Here is a 20,399-nt window from a genome sequence, read left to right as displayed (position 1 = left end):
TGCTTTACTTTATGTGTAATAAAAAAAGATGTATCTACTTTACCACGATCGAATCCTTGTTGGATTAAAAATCCACTATGACGCTCTGATAAGTGTTAGATTTATTGTAAAATATCAAATTATAACATAGCATTTATCTTACTTACAAGGAAAGTTTTTTACATAAAACCCCAATTATTGAACAAAAGTAGTCTTTTGCTTGTTTACTTTGATTTGGTTTGTATTTTTGCAGGTTATAACCTTTACACAAAAAACAGGATTCAGACACTTCGCAAAGCAAAAAGTAGGGAAGCTCCAGCGAAGACAGGACATAAAGTACAAATTCCTAATTTCAGACACTTCGCTAAGCGAGGATCATCAAGCTCTAATGAAGCACATGCAGAAGAAAATCAACCCCGGTTCACTAGCAGTGAGGAGCAGCGAAGGCCCGATTTGCTAAGCGAACTGTATTTCTCTTAGCAAACCCAGGACACAAGAAAAATAACCTAGTTTTGCCAACAACGAGCAGCAGCGTGGGAAAGTCCGCTTTGCGAACTTTGGCGATTTTTGGAAGATATTTGAAAGACTTTAGGTAGAAGAATAGTGTTTCTCTAAGCGAACCTCACTTTGCTTAGCAAACTTTGGCGGCATCCTGAAGGCGTTTTGAAAAGCATACTTAGTGGAAAAGAAAGGATAGTTCACTAAGCGAACTTCACTTTGCTCAGCGACCTCAGGCGGCCAAAACTGCTATAAAACGAATAAAACTCAGCTCAGTTGAACATTCAATTTTTATCATTCTAATATCCTATAACATATCAGTAGAATAGAATAGGAGAGAGGAATTTAGGATAAGGAGCTAGATACACATCAAGAGTCAGGAAATCGGCGTTGATGTTCGTTCAACTCAATTCTCCCATTATGCTTCAAGCTACCATGCATATCTAAATCTTTCTCTTGTTGGGGTTGATCGTAGTCCACCGGAATAGTATGTACTTTCGTTAATCATGGCGTTATACATACTTTATATTATAATCAGTATTGATGTTATCTTCGTTTTATTGTTTACTCTCATGGATTGAATTGATATTGACAAATACTATTCTAATCTCGATCTAAGATAACATCTATTAAACTCTGAATGCTAGGCATAGATTTAGGTTTAATATTCACTGAAATTATCAAATCTTAATGCTACCATATTTTTTAATAGGCTGAGAAATCGTTGAATAAACCATAAGGTAGAACTCTCATAAAGTTTTAGACATAAACTTTGTTTGTAAGCGATACATGATAATATTGAAAAATGCTTGAATTGTGTATAACTGATTTGTGATATTCATATTGAATTGGTGGATGAACACCAATTCCCAACAAGCCTATTCCTATGAAAACTTATCTTTATTTATTATCCGCAATTACTTTTCGTTATAAACCAAACAATCTTATAACTTCTGCTTAAAAATTATAGAAATTGTTGAACGCTTTTGATATCACTCTAAACTCTATGGATACGATAAAACCAATACTTATATTTGATTTTACTCAACATCAAATTGGCGTTGTTATTGGGGATTGACATTTAAGATATTAAAACAGTGCAATAGTTTCTTTACTTTTAAGCTTTGTAAATTTGTTCAAATATTGTACATAGATGTTTAACGTCACTTTTGTTCAAGTGTTTGGATAAGTGGTTAAATTCCTGTTTTTGCTTCGAGGAAAAAGTTTAGAAGAACAACTTCTTTTTAATTCCGAAATCGAAACAACAACTTCTTTTAATGTACCTATTGTACCTTTTCACAAACAGTCTAATTTTTTCATCATTTGAATTCTCGTCATCACTTGTTTCACTATCACTTTGCTCATTAGTTGAGGACCTCGAACTAGAAGCCTTTAGAGCAATAGACTTTATTTTGTACCTCTTTATCCTTGTCTTTCTCCTTCTTTAGCTTATTCTTGTGCTTTTTCTCATGTTTCTTTAACCAAGTGAGTTCTTTCTCATGTTCTTCAAACTTACCAAACAATGTAGTCAGGTCTAGGATTGTAGCTTCCTTGATCGCAGTGACCTTAGATTGTCATTCCCTATTAAGACACCTCAAAACTTTATTAGTAGCAATTTCATTGGAAACCGACTTACCAAGTGCATTTAAATGGGTTATGAGATGAGTGAACCTCTTTTGCATTTCGGAAATGGTTTCACCATGCTTTATGAAAAATAGTTTAAACTCTTGGTTAATATATTGAGTCTAGCTTGTTTGACTTCATTAGTTCCCTCATGGACAACTTCTAATGCGTCCCACATAGCTTTTACGGTTTTACAATGGAAAGCATGATAATATTCACCAACTCCAAGTGTGGATATGAGAATATGTTGTGATTTCCAATCATAAGACAATAATTTCATATCATTATCATTCCATTGTGCTTCAGATTTAGGTACCAAAACACCATTAACATTGGTCATTATAATTTGATTAGGACCATTGATAATGGTGTTCCATACTCCCTTATCAACCGAGTTGATATGGATACACATACAAGCTTTCCAATAACCATACTTTTCACCAATAAAAATAGGCGCTCTATTGTAGGCCCCTTAGGTTCGAAATCCGTAATCTAATAAGTGTTTTTGAAGCACGGAATGAACCGGAGCTTGTGATACCACTTGTTAGACGAAGGAAACTTATCTAGAAGGGGTGAATAGATCCTAAGTTAAAAATGAGCATGTAAAAATTATGTTTTAACTAAAAGAATATGCTTTACTTTATGTGTAATAAACAATGATGTATCTACTTTACCACGATCAAATCCTTGTTGGATTAAAAATCCACTATGACGCTCAGATAACTGCTTAAATTATGGTAAAATATCACATTATAACATAACATTTATCTTACTTACATGACAAGTTTTTTTATTGAACAAAAGTAGTGTTGTGCACGTTTAGTTTGATTTGATTTGTATTTTTGCAAGTTATGGCCTTTAAACAAAAACCAGGATTCAGGCACTTTGCTAAGCAATGAGTAGGGAAACTCTAACGAAGATAGGACATAAAGTAAAAATTCCTAATTTCAAACACTTTGCTAAGCGGGAATTAGCAAGCTCTAGTGAAGCACAGGCAGAAGAAAATCATCCCCGATTCGCTAGCAGCGAGGAGCAACGAAGGCCCGATTTGCTAAGTGAATTGTATTTCTCTTAGAAAACCCAAGACACAAGAAAAATCACCCATTTTCGCCAGCAGCGAGCAGCAGCGTGGGAAATTCCGCTTAGTGAACTTTTGCGGTTTTTGGAAGATATTTGAAAGACTTTAGGCAGAAGAATGGTATTTTGCTAAACGAACCTCACTTCGCTTAGTGAACTTTGGCGGTTTCCTAAAGGAGGTTTGAAAGGCATACTTAGTGGAAAGAAAGGATAGTTCACTAAGCAAACTTCACTTTGCTAAGCGAACTCGGGAGGCCAGAACTGCTATAAAAAAGATAGAACTTATTTCAGTTGAACATTCAGTTTTTATCATTCTAATATCCTGTAACATATCAATAGAATAGAATAGGAGAGAGGAATTTAGGAGAAGGAGCTAGATACACATTAGGAGTCAGGAAATCGGCGTTGATGTTCGTTCAACTCAATTCTTCCATTGTGCTTCAAGCTACCATGAGTATCTAAATCCTTCTCTTATTGGGGTTGATCGTAGTCCACCAAAACAATATGTACTTTCATTAATCATGGAGTTATACGGAATTTATAAATGAATCAGTATTGATGTTATCTTCGTTTTATTGTTTACTCTCATGGATTGAATTGATATTGACAAATATGATTCTAATCTCGATCTAAGATAACAGCTACTAAACTCTAAATGCTAGACATAGATTTAGGTTTAATATTCACTAAAATTATCAAATCTTAAATCTACCGTATTGTTTAATAGGCTGAAAAATCGTCGATTAAACCATAAGGTAGAACTCTCATAAAGGTTTAGACATAAAATTTGTTTGTATGTGATTCGTGATAATATTAAACCATAAGGTAGAACTCTCATAAAGGTGGATGAACATCAATTTCCAACAAGCCTATTCCTCTGAAAACTTATCTTTATTTATTATCCGCAATTACTTTTCGTAACTTATAAACCAAACAATCTTATAACTTCTGCTTAAAAATTATAGAAATTGTTGAATGGTTTTGATATCGCTCCAATCCCTATGGATACGATAAAACACAATACTTACATTTGACTTTACTTAACATCAAATTGGCCCTGTTGTTGGGGATTGACATTTAAGATATTAAAACATCGCAATAGTTTCTATACTTTTAAGCTTTGTGAATTTGTTCATATATTGTACATACATGCCTTACGCAACGTTTGCTCAAGTGTTTGGATAGGTGGTGAAATTCCTGTTTATACTCCGAGGAAAAAGTTTAAAAGAACAACTTCTTTTTGATCCTGAAATCTTAAGAAAAATCCGAAAGAACAAAAGACAAACGAACAAACAGAAACAACAATAGAATCAAAATAAAGGAGAATTGACATCAACTTCATCATCAAATCCAACAAAAGAAACAATGGCTAAAGTTATCAACGGTCCTTGTCAAAGTAGCCCGAGGCGATTGGCTCGTCTCACCAACAATCCGAGAAATCGACAAGCTGAGTTGAAAACAGGGTTGTTACAGATTATTTATGCTAATCTTGTTGCAGGTTAGGATCATGAATATCCATACAACCACCTTAAAAAGTTCTATGAACTTGTCGGTACGTTAGGTGCACCCGAAGCTGAAGAAGAAGTTGTCTTCATGAGATTGTTTCCGCACTCTTTGATCGGCAAAGGAAAGGATTGGTATCTTAACTAACTCATTGAAACCATGACCAATATGAATGTCTTAGATGAGAATTTTTTGAACAAATTCTTTCCACACAATTGGTTCATGAATGCAAAAACAACAATTGCAACATTTATCCAACATACAACAGAAACCCTTTGTGAAGTTCGGGAAGGTTAAAAAATTAGTTTCTCAAAGTGTGCAAGAATTAACCAAGGAGCTTTCAAAACTTCTACAATAGCTACAAAGAAATTCCTCTTAATTTATCATAGACATGCAACTTCATATATGCATCTACCTGTCATTTGAAAAGAAGACTGCATTAAAATCGGCTCTCTAGTTTGCAGGGTCTTCACATAGTGGCTTGGAGTTTTGTTGGTGACTTCAGTTCCATCTTTAAGAGTTCATGAGCATAGAGGAGGGGCATATACCTAATAGGATTTCCATTATGGACTTCTGTTCTTGACAGATAAAAATAACTTGGTTGATCTCTATACTAAAGGATCCTTTTATACTTGGCCAATTGGGAGATTAGGAAATGGTTTGGTGGAAAGAAGGTTAGAATCACTTTTTTGCAGTCATACATGGTTTACTGAATGTGTTTCAATGTTAGTGACAACATTTCCTAAACTTGGGTCTAATAATTTTCCAATTTTATTTTATTTAATTCTCTCTCTCTCTCCTCTCTCTCTCTCTCTCTCTCTCTCTCTCTCTCTCTCTCTCTCTCTCTCTCTCTCTCTCTCTCTCTCTCTCCCCCCATTCAAATTCCACAAGATGTGGTCTCTCCATGAAAATGGTCACAATTTTGGTGAGAAATGTTTGAATACTCCATTGGTGGGTTGTCTTATGCTCATTTTGAAAAGGAAACTTCATTTATTTAAAGTCAAACTCAGACTCTAGGACAGAGATGCTTTTGGAGATGTGCACAACCAAGTTAAAAACTTAACAATCATTCTTTCCAAAATTCAATATTCAAATCAACCACTGATGAGCTGCATAGGCAGGAGAAGAATGCTCAACTGGAAATGGAAAAAACTTTGTACAAAGAAAAGATGTTTTGGCTTGAAAAATCAAGAATGACTTGGCATATTAAAGGAAAATTTCTTTGGCCACCTCCCTATGGGGGTCACCCCCAGCGAAAATTCCAAAATACCCCTGCTTCGGAAGTTCATTTTCGAAAGCGTCTTTTTTTGAAAAAATTTACATACTTCGGAAGTGCACTTCCGAAATACTGCGATTTCTGCAGATTTATCAAAACACTCCCCCTCCCCCAATCATTTACCCTAAATCTAAACAAAAAGTGGCAAAGGCGAAAATTTGTGCAAACAGAATTCTAAAGTTGCATCAAGGCTCCAATCACACTGCTAAACAACATTCAAAAGCCCTCAATCCTAACACTTTGTAAGTTTTGAAATTTTTAGATCTATTATTGAAATGCATGTTATTTAGGATTTTAATTGCATTAATGATATATGGTTAGGTTGTTAGTAGTAGTTAGGTTGTTTAGAAGCATTTTGATTTGGTTTGAAGTTTGGTTTAGGGGTCTGTCATGGAAGTTGCAGAAAACTCCATCGCAGGGGTGTTTCGGAAGTTCATTTCCGAAAACACCTCCATCCTAGTTTTCGGAAATGAACTTCTGAAATGTATCAGAAGTTCAAATTTTTTTGTTTTTTATTTTGTCTATGCATATTAATCGTTTTCAATTGTTTACAGGAACATGTCAGGCAACCAACCAGCACGCAGGACTGCGTCTTCTAAAGAGGGCGCTAAGGGAAGAAAGGGTTCTTCAAAGAAGGAGGTGAAAGAGGTGAAGGAGGTGAAGGAGGTGAAGGAGGTGAAGGAGAAGAAGAAGCTTTTGACTGGTTCGGCTTCTCGTCCCCTGGGGGTCCATGGCTCGGACGTGCAGGCTCAGCCTTCAGGCGTGATCAACGCTGATGGTTCTGATACTGAGTGGGATGAGGATTGGTATAATTATCTTCATTCGGAGGAGTTCGCTCGTCGGGAAGAATAACGTGTTTTTATTTTGTTTGATGTGTATTTTGTAACGCTCGTCGGGCAGAATAACATGTTTTTGTTTTGTTTGACGTGTTTTGTTTTGTTTTGTTCTGATTTCGGATTGTATCGCACAGTGTTTTTGTATTGGATTTATCATGTTAGTTTTTGGAAGTGGTAACCGGGGTCGGAACATATGACGGAGGAGGTGGATGTTCGGAGGAAGAAGAACCGGAGGTACGTCCACCGCGAGACAAAGGAGCCAATCAATGTAAGCTATAGTTTATCATTATCATCTGGGGACGTCATTTCTAAAAAATCAAGATTAAAAATAATAAGATTTTTTTCCCAATTTTTTGTAATGACGTCCCCTGATGATAATGATAAACTATAGCTTACATTGATTGGCTCCTTTGTCTCGCGGTGGACGTACCTCCGGCATCCACCTCCTTCGTCATATGTTCCGGCCCCGGTTACACCTCCTCCGTCATTTGTTACTTACAGTAGTACGTATTTTTATTAAAAGAATTATAAAAAAACCTTTTGAAATTTGGAAGCCTTTTTTTCTCCCCACCACTCTCTCATCCCCACCTACCCGTGTTCAACAATATGTAACTTTAATTTTATGTAATATTATCGTTGTAATCTTCACCCGATTAAATAAAGCGAATTGTTGTTGTTTTTCATTTTATTCTGTCCAGACATATTTTTGGAGGTTCATTTCCGAATTCTCCAAGGGGGGTGCGTTCGGAGATGAACTTCCGAAACACCACATTTTCTGAAAAGTAACTTTATTTCGGAGATGCATCTCGGAAATCAATATTTTATATTAAAAAAACACGTTTTCGGAGATACATTTCCGAAAACACCTTTTTTAAGAAAAAAAGTACAGTTTCGGAAATGAACTTCCGAAACAAGGGGTATTGTGGTAAATTCACCAGGGGTGGGCAAGAAGGTTAGGAGGTGGGTGAAGAAATTTTCTATTAAAGGGGACATGGATACTTCCTTCTTTCATAGGATAACCAAAATCAAATGTTATAGAAACCATAATACTTTGCTAAAAGATTGAGACAACTTAACCATTGAGCTTTAGGACATTTCAAATCATGCAGTCTCTTATTTCACTAACATTTTTGCTTATGCATGTGCAACTCAAGATATTTCTATCATTGGTGAAGTTATCCCTAAATTATTGGATGACAACATGCATACTCTACTCACCTATATTCCTTCTATGGAGCAAATTACTAATGATGTGTTCAATCTTAAAATATTGAAAAATTAAATTGTTTACTAAAAGACAAATGAATAAATCTAATTATATATAATCATCAAAGTTAATATTAATTTTTAACAAATTTAATTAATTAAAATCATCAGTCCTCGCTACATGTTTACATATGAACTCCTTTCATTTGAAAAAAATTTGAAAATACATTGAAATTCTATTCATCAACTAAAAAGATGTCACAGACAATATTTAGAATAATGTGTATGATAAAATTAATGCAGTAGCAAATAAAATACGAATAAGTAAAAGCATAAAAAGAATTGTTAACTTAGTTCAGTATAAAGTCATATACGTTTGAAGGGTATTAATCTAAGAAAGAAAATTCACTCTTAATAATAAAAGTGTAAATTAGTTTTAGCTAAACCCTTTTAGTTCAAAGCTTTTTTTTTAGTACTGCCCCGTGAATTCGTATTCTAGACTCCCCCTAATATGAAATCTCTTTTACATTCTCTCAAACACTCTCAAGTGTTTGGACAGTTACAATATTTTCATAATGATGAAGCGGATTATAACTCAAACCAAACTTCATTCCTCTATATAGAAATGTCATTGGCGAATAGAGTTTAACAATACAAAATTAAAACAAAACGACTCAATACAACTAAAACATGCATTGCTTGTTTTTTCAAGGTCTGAATCATTTACATGGAGAGCTCCTCCGTAAATAGAAATAGTATCCAATTACATGGCCCGTTAGGGTTTGTATTATATCGTGCAGCTAAAGCAAATCCAAAAAGCGCAAGACTTTAATCTTCATTAAATTGATTTGCAATATTTGATTTGATAAATCTTCAACAATCAGATTTGTTCTTTTCTATTCTTGAGAATTGAAATTTTGAGAAAACTTTTCATAATTCAAAAAGCGCATAAAACAACCAAACAAGAATGGAAATAAATCTTTATCAGATGCGAGATTTACTTCGCGCAATCTGGATTTTGAATGAGGAAGAATGTCTCTCAACGTGTGGAACTGGATTTTGAATGAGGAAGAATGTCTCTCAACGTGTGGAACATCTTGCTCCACCTCTTGTCTCGTGGTTTGAACTTATAGAAATTGAATGTCTCAATATAATGTCATGATATCTTACTTCACATGTTGCATATTAAAATTTGATAGTATATTTTTTGAAAAAGACTATTTTTTTTAAAAAAACTACAAATTTTTGAAAAAAGTTGGTTGGAAAAAATCATTGTGATACAAAAATAATAACATATACTTACATTTCTACACCCTTTGTTTAGACTAAACGTATCTCTCCCCAACTAAAACTCGTAGATAGCTAAGAATTTACTCTCTAAAAATCAATGAAGCAAACAATGAGACAATCATCTTTATCATTTGTTGCAAGTTGCACACACCAAGTGATAACTACATTTTCAAATGACACATCAAAGTTTAGCCACACCCTTTGAAACTTTGCTGCGGGCCCTTGACGGCTACTTCTTAAACACTGCCAAATTAATTTAAAATCTCCCAAGCACAACACAACACACGACACCATATAATAAAATCTAAAATAAACTATGCATACAAAGATTTGAATCTGGTCATATAATATAACTGTTTTAGATTCCAATTCTAACTCAATAAATTTACTAATCAAACATTCATGTAAACACTACTGAATGTAGTAATCACACCAACAAATCCAAACATACTGAAAATATAAATCCAGCAATCTAACATAGATTTTATTCTTACAAAAAAAACATTGCAGCCATGCAAAAACACAAAAGATATTCTCATAGTATTTGAAGTCTCGGCGTCGAGATCGCAGCTTCGAACAATGCATATATAGCAGAGCCAACAATGCATATATCTAAAATTATTACATGTAATTTGGGAGAAACAAAAGCCGAAAGGAATAATCTATTTCATCTAAGCTTTCCCTGCTTTATCAATTTGACGGGGCTTAAGACTCCTCCGGCTCCAGCAATATTTGCTAAGTTCAGAAGCACTTTCTGATTCATCCTCATCAGGATTTTCCATCAAGAGTTTTTGCCAAAATGGTATATTAAATTCATTAGTACCCAGGATTGTTTCAACAGGCTGTTCGTTCGGTGCAGCAGAGTCAGGAATTACTGTAACCGCCGGCTCTGGTGCAGGGGAATCAGGAACCATGATAACAGGTGGCTCAGGTGCAACCAAATCAGGAACCGCGGTAACAGCCGGCTCAGGTGCAGGGGAATCAGGAACCACGATAACATCTGTCCCAGGTGCAACAGGATCGGGATCAGGAACCGCGATAACAGCTGGCTCGGGTGCAACAGGATCACGAACAAAGATATCGTCCAGGTCAAGTTCAAGAGGATCGAGATCAGGAATATCGACTATATCTAACAGCGAGTTTATTTCGTTTCCTGATGACTCGGGCTGATCTTCAAAGCCTATTTGCACACCAGACATTACGGGACTATGAGCACGATTCATCGAATCATCAAAGTCTAAGTTCGAACGAGTTTCATAAGATGTGTCGCGAACTTCCTTTACAAAATTCTCCCAAAACGACAACGATGATTCGAGCAGATCCAATCGTTCCATGTTTACAGAGAGAACGTTCATACTCTCAGCGTTCTCTCTAGCTAACTCAGGAGAAGTCTCCTTCCGAGTTTCAATGCTAGATAAATCATTAAAGGGAGCATTTGGCAGATAACTTCGTTTTCTGCCAGTGTCTCCCGACAGTGGCTGAAGACTTGCATCCTCCGCCGATTTCTGCAGCACTTGACCAACAGAAGCGAGCAAACTTTGTTGATTCAGCTCCAGCTGTTGCAAACGATCCTTCGAGTAATGCAACTGCATCTCATTCTGTTTCCATTCCTCTTCTTGCTTCTGACGTTCGATCAGCAGTTGTTCTTTTTCCTGTCTAAGTTTTTCTATCTGAGCTTTATAATTCCGACGTTCTGATTCTGTTAATGGAGCAGCACCAGCCGCCCGTTGGCCATTAGCATTACGCGAATGGCTAAAAACTGCTTTGCGCCTGTGGATTTTCTTCAAACGATGTGGTTGATCTCTTACAAAATCTTCATTTGCAAATTCCCATTGTTCATGACCAACCTTTCTAAAGCCCTGATCAAACCGAAAACCATAACACATATCGATACAAACAGCATTAACAGAAAAAACCAATCAAGCTAGCAAATCAATGAAAATTATGAAGTACATTAAATTTACTTACATAGGTGTTAAGCTGTCTTACGAAACTCGAGAAGTTATTATGCTTAAAGAATTTAGGCAACAAATTCTTTGAAAAATCAGGTTGATTCCAAACAACGAAACTCCGACTAGTAGAACTCCATGAAACAATGGCATTAGTGGAAGGATCACTAACCATCATATAAGTCTTAGACAGAAAAGGAGAAATGGAATTTAAACTTCTCTGAACTTCCTCCATCACAGGACAACCTCAAACTCAAAAACACACAATTCTCAATATAAAATATAAAAAATGATTCCTCAAACACCCTTTAAATAGTAAAAAAAAATCCCTATAAAATTTTTCAAAAAAAAACAATAAAAATTCTTGCTTTTTATTCCCCTTTTCCATTTCAGTAAGTGTCATCAATAACTCAAAAGGTGAAACTTTTGCTTAAATGCTGAAAAAACAAGGGTCAAACTGTAAACAGCTACGGTTGCTTGCCAGTATTTTCTTCTTTAAAATGTTCATAATTTTTTCTTGTCATTATTTGCCAAATTCTCAAAGTACTCTGACCACTTTTTGAACCTTATGCATCATTGAATTTATTATTTTCAAAAAAATTATTTTATGAATAATAAAGTATAATATAATATGTTTAAACTTATCAACTTGATTAACAAGTCATAAAAAATGGTTTTGCAAATTCAATTTTTAAACAAGGAAAAATATTAAAAATTATTTTTGCATAAACTTTTATTTATAAAAATTAAAGTTTATACTTTAAACTTTATAGATTTTTATGTATAAAAATTAAAATTAATAATTAGAAAAATTATAAACCTATATCATAAATATTTTTTTTTATAAAGTATATTATCACAGTCAAAAAAGTAATATAGTATTATATAAAAAGTATTATAAAATTATTAAAATTAAATAAGTTCATTGAAAATATCTTTATTCATTGAAGAAAAAGTTATTTCTCTCTTATAACTTTGCTTTTATTTTGACCAAATAAATGAAATAAAATAATTATTCAAAATTATTTAATTAAATTTTTTTAAAATATTAGTTTTTCACATTCATCCAATGGAATGTAATTTAAATTTTAGTTTTTAAGGGAAGAAAGGGTTTTGGTAAAAAGAATAAGGAAATATAAATAAAAAAAATTATTTAACTTTTTGAGTTGTTTTTCTCGGTAAGACACAATACTCTAAAGTAGAGACTTAAAAATTTTATTAAAGGAGGATTTTAGAGGATTTTTAAATAATTTAAATAATTTTTTTGAATTTCATAAATATATAATGATATTTTTAAAATTGAAAATATATTTAAAATAAGTAGTTATTTATTATTTTCTTGACTTCATTGTAGTTTTGGTCTCTTTATTTCATCTCATTCATGAAATTAATACATTTATTTCAAATTTAAACAATTTTAAATTTCTCTTATATTTTTACACATAATATTAAATATGTATCCATTTTAAATTAAATTATATGTTATATATAAAATGCCACAAATTATCATAAAAAATTTTAGTTAAATTTTAAAGATAAATAACATAACATATACTTGAAAAATAAATATATCTTAAATTTTCTATGAAAACGTGAAAATGAAACCAATAAATTTATGTGAAACTTTAAAGATTAAAAATATAAGTTACCTATCATTAAAAAATTGACCTGTCATCAGTTTTAAGTGAAAACATATGAGAATGAAAATCTAATTTTTTTTATTTAAATAGAAAGATTAATTTCGTGAAAGGGATAAAATAGCAAAATAAAAATGCTATAAATTTATTTTCTTAAACAATATTAAATATTTTTTAATTATTTCTTCTGCTATTTCACTCAACAAAAAAATGTTTTATTAAACTCGCAAATAAAGTTTAACTGTCAAAAGAAAGAGTTTTATTGTGTCTCGTTAAATCAACTTAGTAATAGTTGTGTAAGGGCATCCATTTGCGGGAGCACGAGTTTGAACTTATAATATCTCACTTGTTCACTCATAAGAGATTAAATTTATGTCATTAGATTGTTGAAAAAAATATCATATTGCTAAAAAGTGTAACTTTGGTATTTTGGATCGAACTCTAATCTCGACAGGGGTAGCTACATGGTTCAACAGAGGTTAAGCATGACATTGAAGTTTGCTCACATGTTGATGTCGATGCCTTGAATGATATAGTCAAAGTACGCTCAAGCATACAGCAGTCGAAATATGCTATGTTATTAGCATGTCGAATTAGGTTAATTTGTTAACCCAGTTCTTTAAGTTACCTTGTTGGTTAAGTTAACTTAGTGATTAGGTTAACTTGTTGTCTATAAATAGACTGCTCTCTCAGGTTGTTGAGAGAGAGTTAAGATATTCACTTGTAATATGCAAACCATATTATTGAGAAAGTGAATAGTAAAATTGTTTTAACCAACTTTGTTATCTTTCTTCCTCCTCTCTCTCTCTCTCTCTCTTTCAAAAGCTAAAATAGGTTTCTTGTGCCGCGAGCACCCAAAGTCCAGGTACCATGACATGTTTTGCTTTGTCTTCTTTGCTGCCAAGGATATCTGCAACAGAAATTATCTTCTCCTTAGGTACCCACATTTTCTTGGGTCCTTTCTTGTTAGTTCTCCTCAAGTTCTGATTGAACTTGGGTTTAGCATGATAATTAACAGGAGGTACAGCATGATATTCCTTAGTTTGAGCAACATGATATTTTCTATTTTGTGTCACATGCTTCTTAGTGTGTGTAATGTGAAAGCTTTTAGCATGTGATGTGAGCCTAATATCATGGGAGTGGCCATACTTGAACTGATCATACAAGGGCTTGTATGTGATTTTCATATCATCTACAGGTTCAAGTTTGTATGGGGTTTCACCCTCATAGCCTATGCCAACTCTCTTGTTTCCACTAACTGCATATATCATAGAGGCAAGTTGACTTCTTCCAATACCTCTAGATAAGAACTTCCTGAAACTCAAGTCATATTCCTTAAGAATATTGTTCATGCTTGGAATAGACTTTTCTGAACTAGAAGATGACTCAGCATCTTTGGATAGTTTTGAAACTTTTTCTTTGAGTTCAGAATTTTCTAATTCAAGCTTCTTAGTTTCAGATGCAAAGAGCTTTCTCAGCTTTTTGTATTTGATACTAAGCTTAGCCTTGATTTCCAGAATTTCAGTTAAACTGGAAACTAGCTCATCTCTAGATAGTTCAGAAAATACCTCTTCAGAGTCTGAGTCTGATTCTGATGTACATTTTGATCCATCATCAACAGTGGCCATGAGCCCAATGTTTGTCTGCTCATCTTCAGAGTCTGATTCTGATTCTGATGAATCTGAATCGTCCCAAGTTGCCATAAGGCCTTTCTTCTTTTGAAACTTCTTCTTGGGCTTTTCCCTCTGAAGCTTTGGACATTCACTCTTGTAATGTCCTGGCTTCTTGCACTCAAAGCACGTGACCTTCTTTTTGTCAGATCTTCTGAGTCCAGAAGATTCTCCTCTTTCAGGCTTTTTGGAACTTCTGAAGTTCTTGAACTTCCTTTGTTTACTCTTCCAGAGTTGGTTTACCCTTCTGGAGATCATGGACAGTTCATCTTCTTCTTCTTTTGATTCTGACTCTTCAGAATCTTCTTCTTCCGCCTGAAAAGCGTTAGTGCATTTTTTATTCAAAGATTTTAAAGCAATAGACTTACCTTTCTTTTGAGGTTCATTAGCATCCAGCTCTATTTCATGACTCCTCAAGGCGCTGATCAGCTCTTCCAAAGAGACTTCATTCAAATTCTTTGCAATCTTGAATGCAGTCACTATTGGGCCCCATCTTCTGGGCAAGCTTCTGATGATCTTCTTGACGTGACCAACCTTTGTATATCCCTTGTCAAGAACTCTTAATACAGCAGTTAGAGTTTGAATTCTTGAGAACATTGTTTCAATGTTTTCATCATCCTCCATCTTGAAGGCTTCATACTTCTGGATTAATGCAAGAGCTTTTGTCTCCTTGACTTGGGCATTTCCTTCGTGAGTCATCTTCAAGGATTCAAAGATGTCATGGGCAGTTTCTCTGTTTGATATCTTCTCATATTCAGCATGAGAAATAGCATTCAGTAGAATAGTCCTTGACTTGTGATGATTTTTGAATTGTTTCTTTTGATCATCACTCATTTCTTATTTTGACATCTTTGCTCCACTAGCATTTACAAGATGTCTGTAACCATCCACAAGTAAGTCCCATAAATCACCATCTAGACCAAGAAAGTAACTTTCCAATCTATCTTTCCAGTATTCAAAGTTTTCACCATCAAATACTGGTGGTCTAGAATATCCATTTCCATTGTTGTGTTGATCATTTGAAACAAGTGTAGCAGTTGATGCAGCTGTTGATGGATCAACCATATTGACTTAGTGTTTTTCTCCTTGAATCTTTTTCTAACACGGTTAAGTGCTTGCACCTAGAACCGGTGCTCTGATGCCAATTGAAGGATAGACAAACACTTAGAAAGGGGGGTTTGAATAAGTGTGACTTTAAAAACTCTTAAGAAAAAAACAATGAACACAATTATTTTTATCCTGGATCGTTGTTAACGAAACTATTCCAGTCCACCCCCTTAGAGTGATTTACCTCAAATGAAGATTAAATCCACTAATCAATCTTGATTACAATGGTTTTCCATTTAGATACCCTCTAAGTCTTCTAGAGTATACTGATCACAACTTGATCACTCTAGGAAATCACCACTTAGAAACTTCTAAGTATTCTAGAGTCTACTGATCTCACTGATCACTCTAGGAACCTTTTACAATCAATGTAAAGTAAATGTTTACCAGAGTATGAATTTTCTTCTTAGAAAGCTATAATCACAACTGTGATATTTCTCTTAAGTTCTAAACTTAACACTCACTAAATATTACAAGAGATGTGAGGTTGAAGATGAAGTTCGTGAGATTTGAATTCAGCAGCGTTTCAGTATTTTTTGCAAGAGTTGTTGTTTTCGCTTCTGATGAGAACTTCATATTTATAGGCGTTTGAGAAGATGACCGTTGAATTGCATTTAATGCATTACGTGAATAGTACAGCTTTGCATTTTATGTTTTCACTGTTTTGTCAACTACCTCGAGCCATGCTTTTCCTGCTTTTACTGACTTTGCCTTTTGTAGCTTCTAACGTTCCTTTTGTCAGTCAGAGATTAGACTTAATAGCCTGTCATCTAGTACTAGCTTCTGATCTCAGATTTTGTGAATACAACGTTTGAATAATCAGAGTCATTCAGCTTGGTGCAGAGCATCTTCTTGTCTTCAGACTTTGAAGTGCTTGAGCGTGATACCATAAGAACTTCAGTGCTTCTGCTTCTGATCTCATGTTCTTCTGATGCTTCATAAACCATGTTCTGATTCTGCTTGACCATCTTCTGATGTCTTGCGAGAGCATGTTCTGATGTTGCAATCCTGAACCTTTTGAGTCAGTGCTTCTTAGCGCTGAATTTTGCATACTCTTTATATATTTCCTGAAATGAAAAATGTAAAGGATTAGAGTACCACATTGTCTTATACAAAATTCATATACATTGTTATCATCAAAACAAGAATATTGATCAGAAAAAATCTTGTTCTAACAATCTCCCCCTTTTTGATGATGACAAAAACATATATAATTGATATGAATTTGCAATCAGAATATCAGATGACAAAAGACAATTACACAGATATAGCATAAAGCATATAATCAGAGTGTGTGAATATGTCTCCCCTTGAGATTAACAATCTCCCCCTGAAATAAATACTAGAAGAATTTATAAATAAAAGACTTCCCTGAGTATTTTTCCATTTCAGCAGAGACGTTCACATCGCCTAGAACTTCATAATATTCAGAGCTTCTGCTTCTTGCTTCCATAGGACAGCTTCAGAGCTTTGAATTTCTTCTTTGTTTTCATAGCATGCTTGATTGAATCAGAAAATTCTTGAATGTATCAGAGCATCATCAGAGCATCTTTACATCCTGAAATGTTTCAGAACATACTAGACAAAATATTAGAACATAAGTGTATCAGAGCATTCTTAATAAATAGCATGTATCAGAGCATTTAAGAGAAGAAAATGTATTAGAGCATATTCTACAAAGAGAATATCAGAATATTCTTCTTGCTTCTGATCTTGAAGCTTCACAGCACTAAGCTTGCTTCAATTTTCCAAGAACATGCTTCTTTATAGAATTGCTTTTCCTCATGTATTTGCTTCTCATGATGAGCTTTTTCAGAATATCTTCAATCCTGCAAAAATCTCAAAGACATAGAACTTGCAAATAATGTTAGGAAATGTTGAGACTTAATCCCAGCAACTGACATAATAAACCAAATCAATTATCATATTTCTCCCCCTTTTTGTCATAACATCAAAAAGCATTAAAATATTCAGATGATAAAAGACACATAAAGTGAAGAAGATAATGTTTTCATTAATCAACAAAATATATCAGAAGTACAAGAGGGATAGAAGCAGATGCAAGAAACAGATGCATAAAATAAGAAAACATCTAAGACCAAGATAGACTACGACTAGCCTAGCTTAGAAGCTAAGAGGGCCAGAAGGTTTTTAATCTCAGAAGTGCTTTCTGTCTGCGTCTTTATGAAAGATCTGAACTCAATGTGAGTATCCTCATGCTTGTCCAAACGAGAAGCAAGATCAGCTTGATTCTGTTGAAGAGCCTTCATGGTATTTATCAGCATAGAAGGTCCAGTAGAAGAAGCTTCACAGCTATTGTCCAGAAGAGGATTCTCAGCCGCATCATCAACCATGAGAACATCAGCTTGATTTTCCTTAGCAGGAGATTGCATAGCAGGATGATTCTCAGCATCTTGAGTTTCAGCATCAGCTCCTGATTCAGAAGCAACTTCAGCAAACACAGGAGAAGGGATTTCAGCTTCTGGATTCTCTAGAGCCATAAGAATTTCAGCCAAATTCTGAGGAGGTGTAGGAGCAGTAGGTTCTGATGGGTATTCAACTTCTGGATATACCATACTCGGTGCTTTAGCAGAGGGATTCTCCCTTAACCAGTTGAAAATGAACTGAAAGTCGCCAGTCAGAACATGATAGGTAGGCTTCCACACAACCATAGCAAGAGGATGAACTTCTTCAAGCTCATCATAAAATTCCTTCTCTTCAAGAGATTTCCAGCTTTTGATGGGATGATAGTACTTACCATCATCTAACTCCAAAAAGTAGCCAGAAGATCCAAATGCATCAGCCAAGCATCTCTTCTGGATGTTCAGAAAATAAATCTGAATATCCTTCTCAAAGATTTTCCACAACTTACCAGTAGCAACATGATCCATCTTGGAGTCATGAGCAGCTTTCAGAGTATCCAACCCTGTTCTGACCTTATACATTAACAAGTCATAACAGGTATCAATAGAGAGTTCAGGAGGATTGAAGGTGAAACGATAGTCAGGGTAAAGAAGACTATAGGGTTTAGATCATCTTGAGAACAAAACAGGGATAGTAGAAGAGGATAAGGAGGATGAAGAGCCTGCGATGGAGGTGGTTGAGATAGCATTTAGTGGTTGAGGGTTTAGAACTGGTGTAGAAAGAAGTGGACGGTTTCTGTTTGTGGTTGTGGAAGAGGATGGAATAACAGAAGGAGGAGGCTTTTTCTGAGGGGGAAGTTCAGAAGAATCTGCATGGTAAATTTTATGAATGAGCTTCACAAACTGTTCTTCAGTTTTGGGTATTTTGAGAGACTCTGTAGGTTTCTTCTGCTTCTTTGCTTGCTTAGCATCAGGTATTTCTTCTGTGACCTTTCTCTTCAGCTTCTTTTCTTTCTTCTTCTTGTCCTTTTTTCTTAACTCATCCAGAGATTGAATAGTTCTTCCTCGAATCCAAGCAGGATCAACAGAAGTTTGTGCTTTAACACATGACTTCAGATAGCATTTAACAGATTTGTCTAGCTCCTCTTTGAACATGTGAGAGAAACTCACAACAGGAGTGGTCACCTTTTCAATCAGCTGCATCCCTTTTAGAGACAGAGCATTCAGAATACTCCCTCGGATAGCAGTCAAGTTCTGAGACGAGCCAGCTGCTCTCAGAATATCTATCAAGCCACTCTCAATCAGAATATCTAAAATCATTCTTCCAAAAGGAATAGTATTCTTCTTGAGTTTAGGATTCTTCTGACGTTCTTCATCTCTTGATTCTTCAATATTTGTCTTTAGATGTTGAAAAAGAATGTGAGGTAGATTGACTCTCATGCCTTTTTCAATGCAGAATAATACATACTTCTGATACTGATTGACATAGGTAGCAGAGTTTGATGGTTTTCTATGATAGAGAGATCCCAGAATGATCTCAGCCCATACTCTGTAGGAAGGCTTCAAGTCAGTAGTGTAGGGAGAGGCAACACCAGAAGAAAACAACTCTCGATCAATTTTATCCCAATCAGTTCTTCCATGAAGAGCACCAGTGATTCCATTTATACCATCAAGACCATACAATTTCCTTATCAACTTCTCAGTCACAACAACTTCATACCCTAGCACAAAGGAGATGATGGCAGTTGAAGTAACCGTAGCATGTGTCCAGAATTCCTTAACCAATAAGGGGTAAACTGGTCCAATCAACCTTTCAAAGAAATTTCACCAACTTTGTACTAGCATTGCAGTTTTGGTTTTGAAATTATGTGCCATGAGATTTTCAAAATCCACCATTGTTTCGCAGAGAACCTCCAGTTCATCATAAGTAATCGAACAAGACTTCAAAGGAAGATTTGCATATTTCTTTTGTTGAACTTGATGTGACGATGATGCCTTGCGTTGAACATTTGAAGATGAAGCCATGGATACACACTGAGATTCGGGTTCAGTAACTACGGTTTATGCAAAATGAGAGAGATGAACCAATATGACAACGAACAAAGAGAGAGAATGGAAAGAGATGAAATGTTATGGAGATGAGTTTATATAGGCACAGATTTGAAATGAAATGCAATTAAATTCTGAGAATGAACAGTTACAAAATGCCGAAAATCAAATGCATTTAATGTTGAGTGACGTTAGGGTAAAACGTGATATTTGAAATGATTTGCACAGTTACCTAGGGCGGCGTCTCATCAACTGCACGCATGCTTGTCCAATTAGAGTGAACACGTGTTCATCTTCTGGAGTAGCTGGTGACAGCTGTTTTGCTTTAAAAGAGAT

General features: G+C 34.8%; 1 protein-coding gene across 1 annotated transcript; it reads right to left on the bottom strand.

The window, feature by feature from the left end:
• Nucleotides 1–9,754: 9,754 nt before the first annotated feature.
• LOC131594459 (heat stress transcription factor A-4a-like) lies at nucleotides 9,755–20,039 on the bottom strand. Its single transcript, XM_058866599.1, has 5 exons — nucleotides 19,847–20,039; nucleotides 18,702–18,883; nucleotides 18,410–18,587; nucleotides 11,257–11,483; nucleotides 9,755–11,147 (listed from the first exon to the last, which is right to left on the bottom strand). The coding sequence occupies exons 1-5, from the start codon at nucleotides 20,037–20,039 to the stop codon at nucleotides 9,960–9,962; spliced, it is 1,968 nt and encodes a 655-aa protein (XP_058722582.1). The 3' UTR covers nucleotides 9,755–9,959.
• Nucleotides 20,040–20,399: the final 360 nt, after the last annotated feature.

This window comes from Vicia villosa, linkage group LG1 (genome assembly GCF_029867415.1).
Source record: "Vicia villosa cultivar HV-30 ecotype Madison, WI linkage group LG1, Vvil1.0, whole genome shotgun sequence".
In the NCBI taxonomy this organism is placed as follows: Eukaryota; Viridiplantae; Streptophyta; class Magnoliopsida; order Fabales; family Fabaceae; genus Vicia; species Vicia villosa.
This window is presented reverse-complemented; position numbering and strand designations above follow the sequence as displayed.

What these genes read in the sequence shown, in the direction of transcription:
- LOC131594459 (XM_058866599.1), bottom strand. Translation starts at nt 20,039, where the DNA reads ATGGCTTCATCTTCAAATGTTCAACGCAAGGCATCATCGTCACATCAA. An exon ending in AACTGCAATGCTAGTACAAA is followed by an intron (nt 18,884 to 19,846) that starts GTTGGTGAAATT and finishes TTTACCATGCAG; the next exon opens with ATTCTTCTGAACTTCCCCCT. An exon ending in TATCCTCTTCTACTATCCCT is followed by an intron (nt 18,588 to 18,701) that starts GTTTTGTTCTCA and finishes TTAATGTATAAG; the next exon opens with GTCAGAACAGGGTTGGATAC.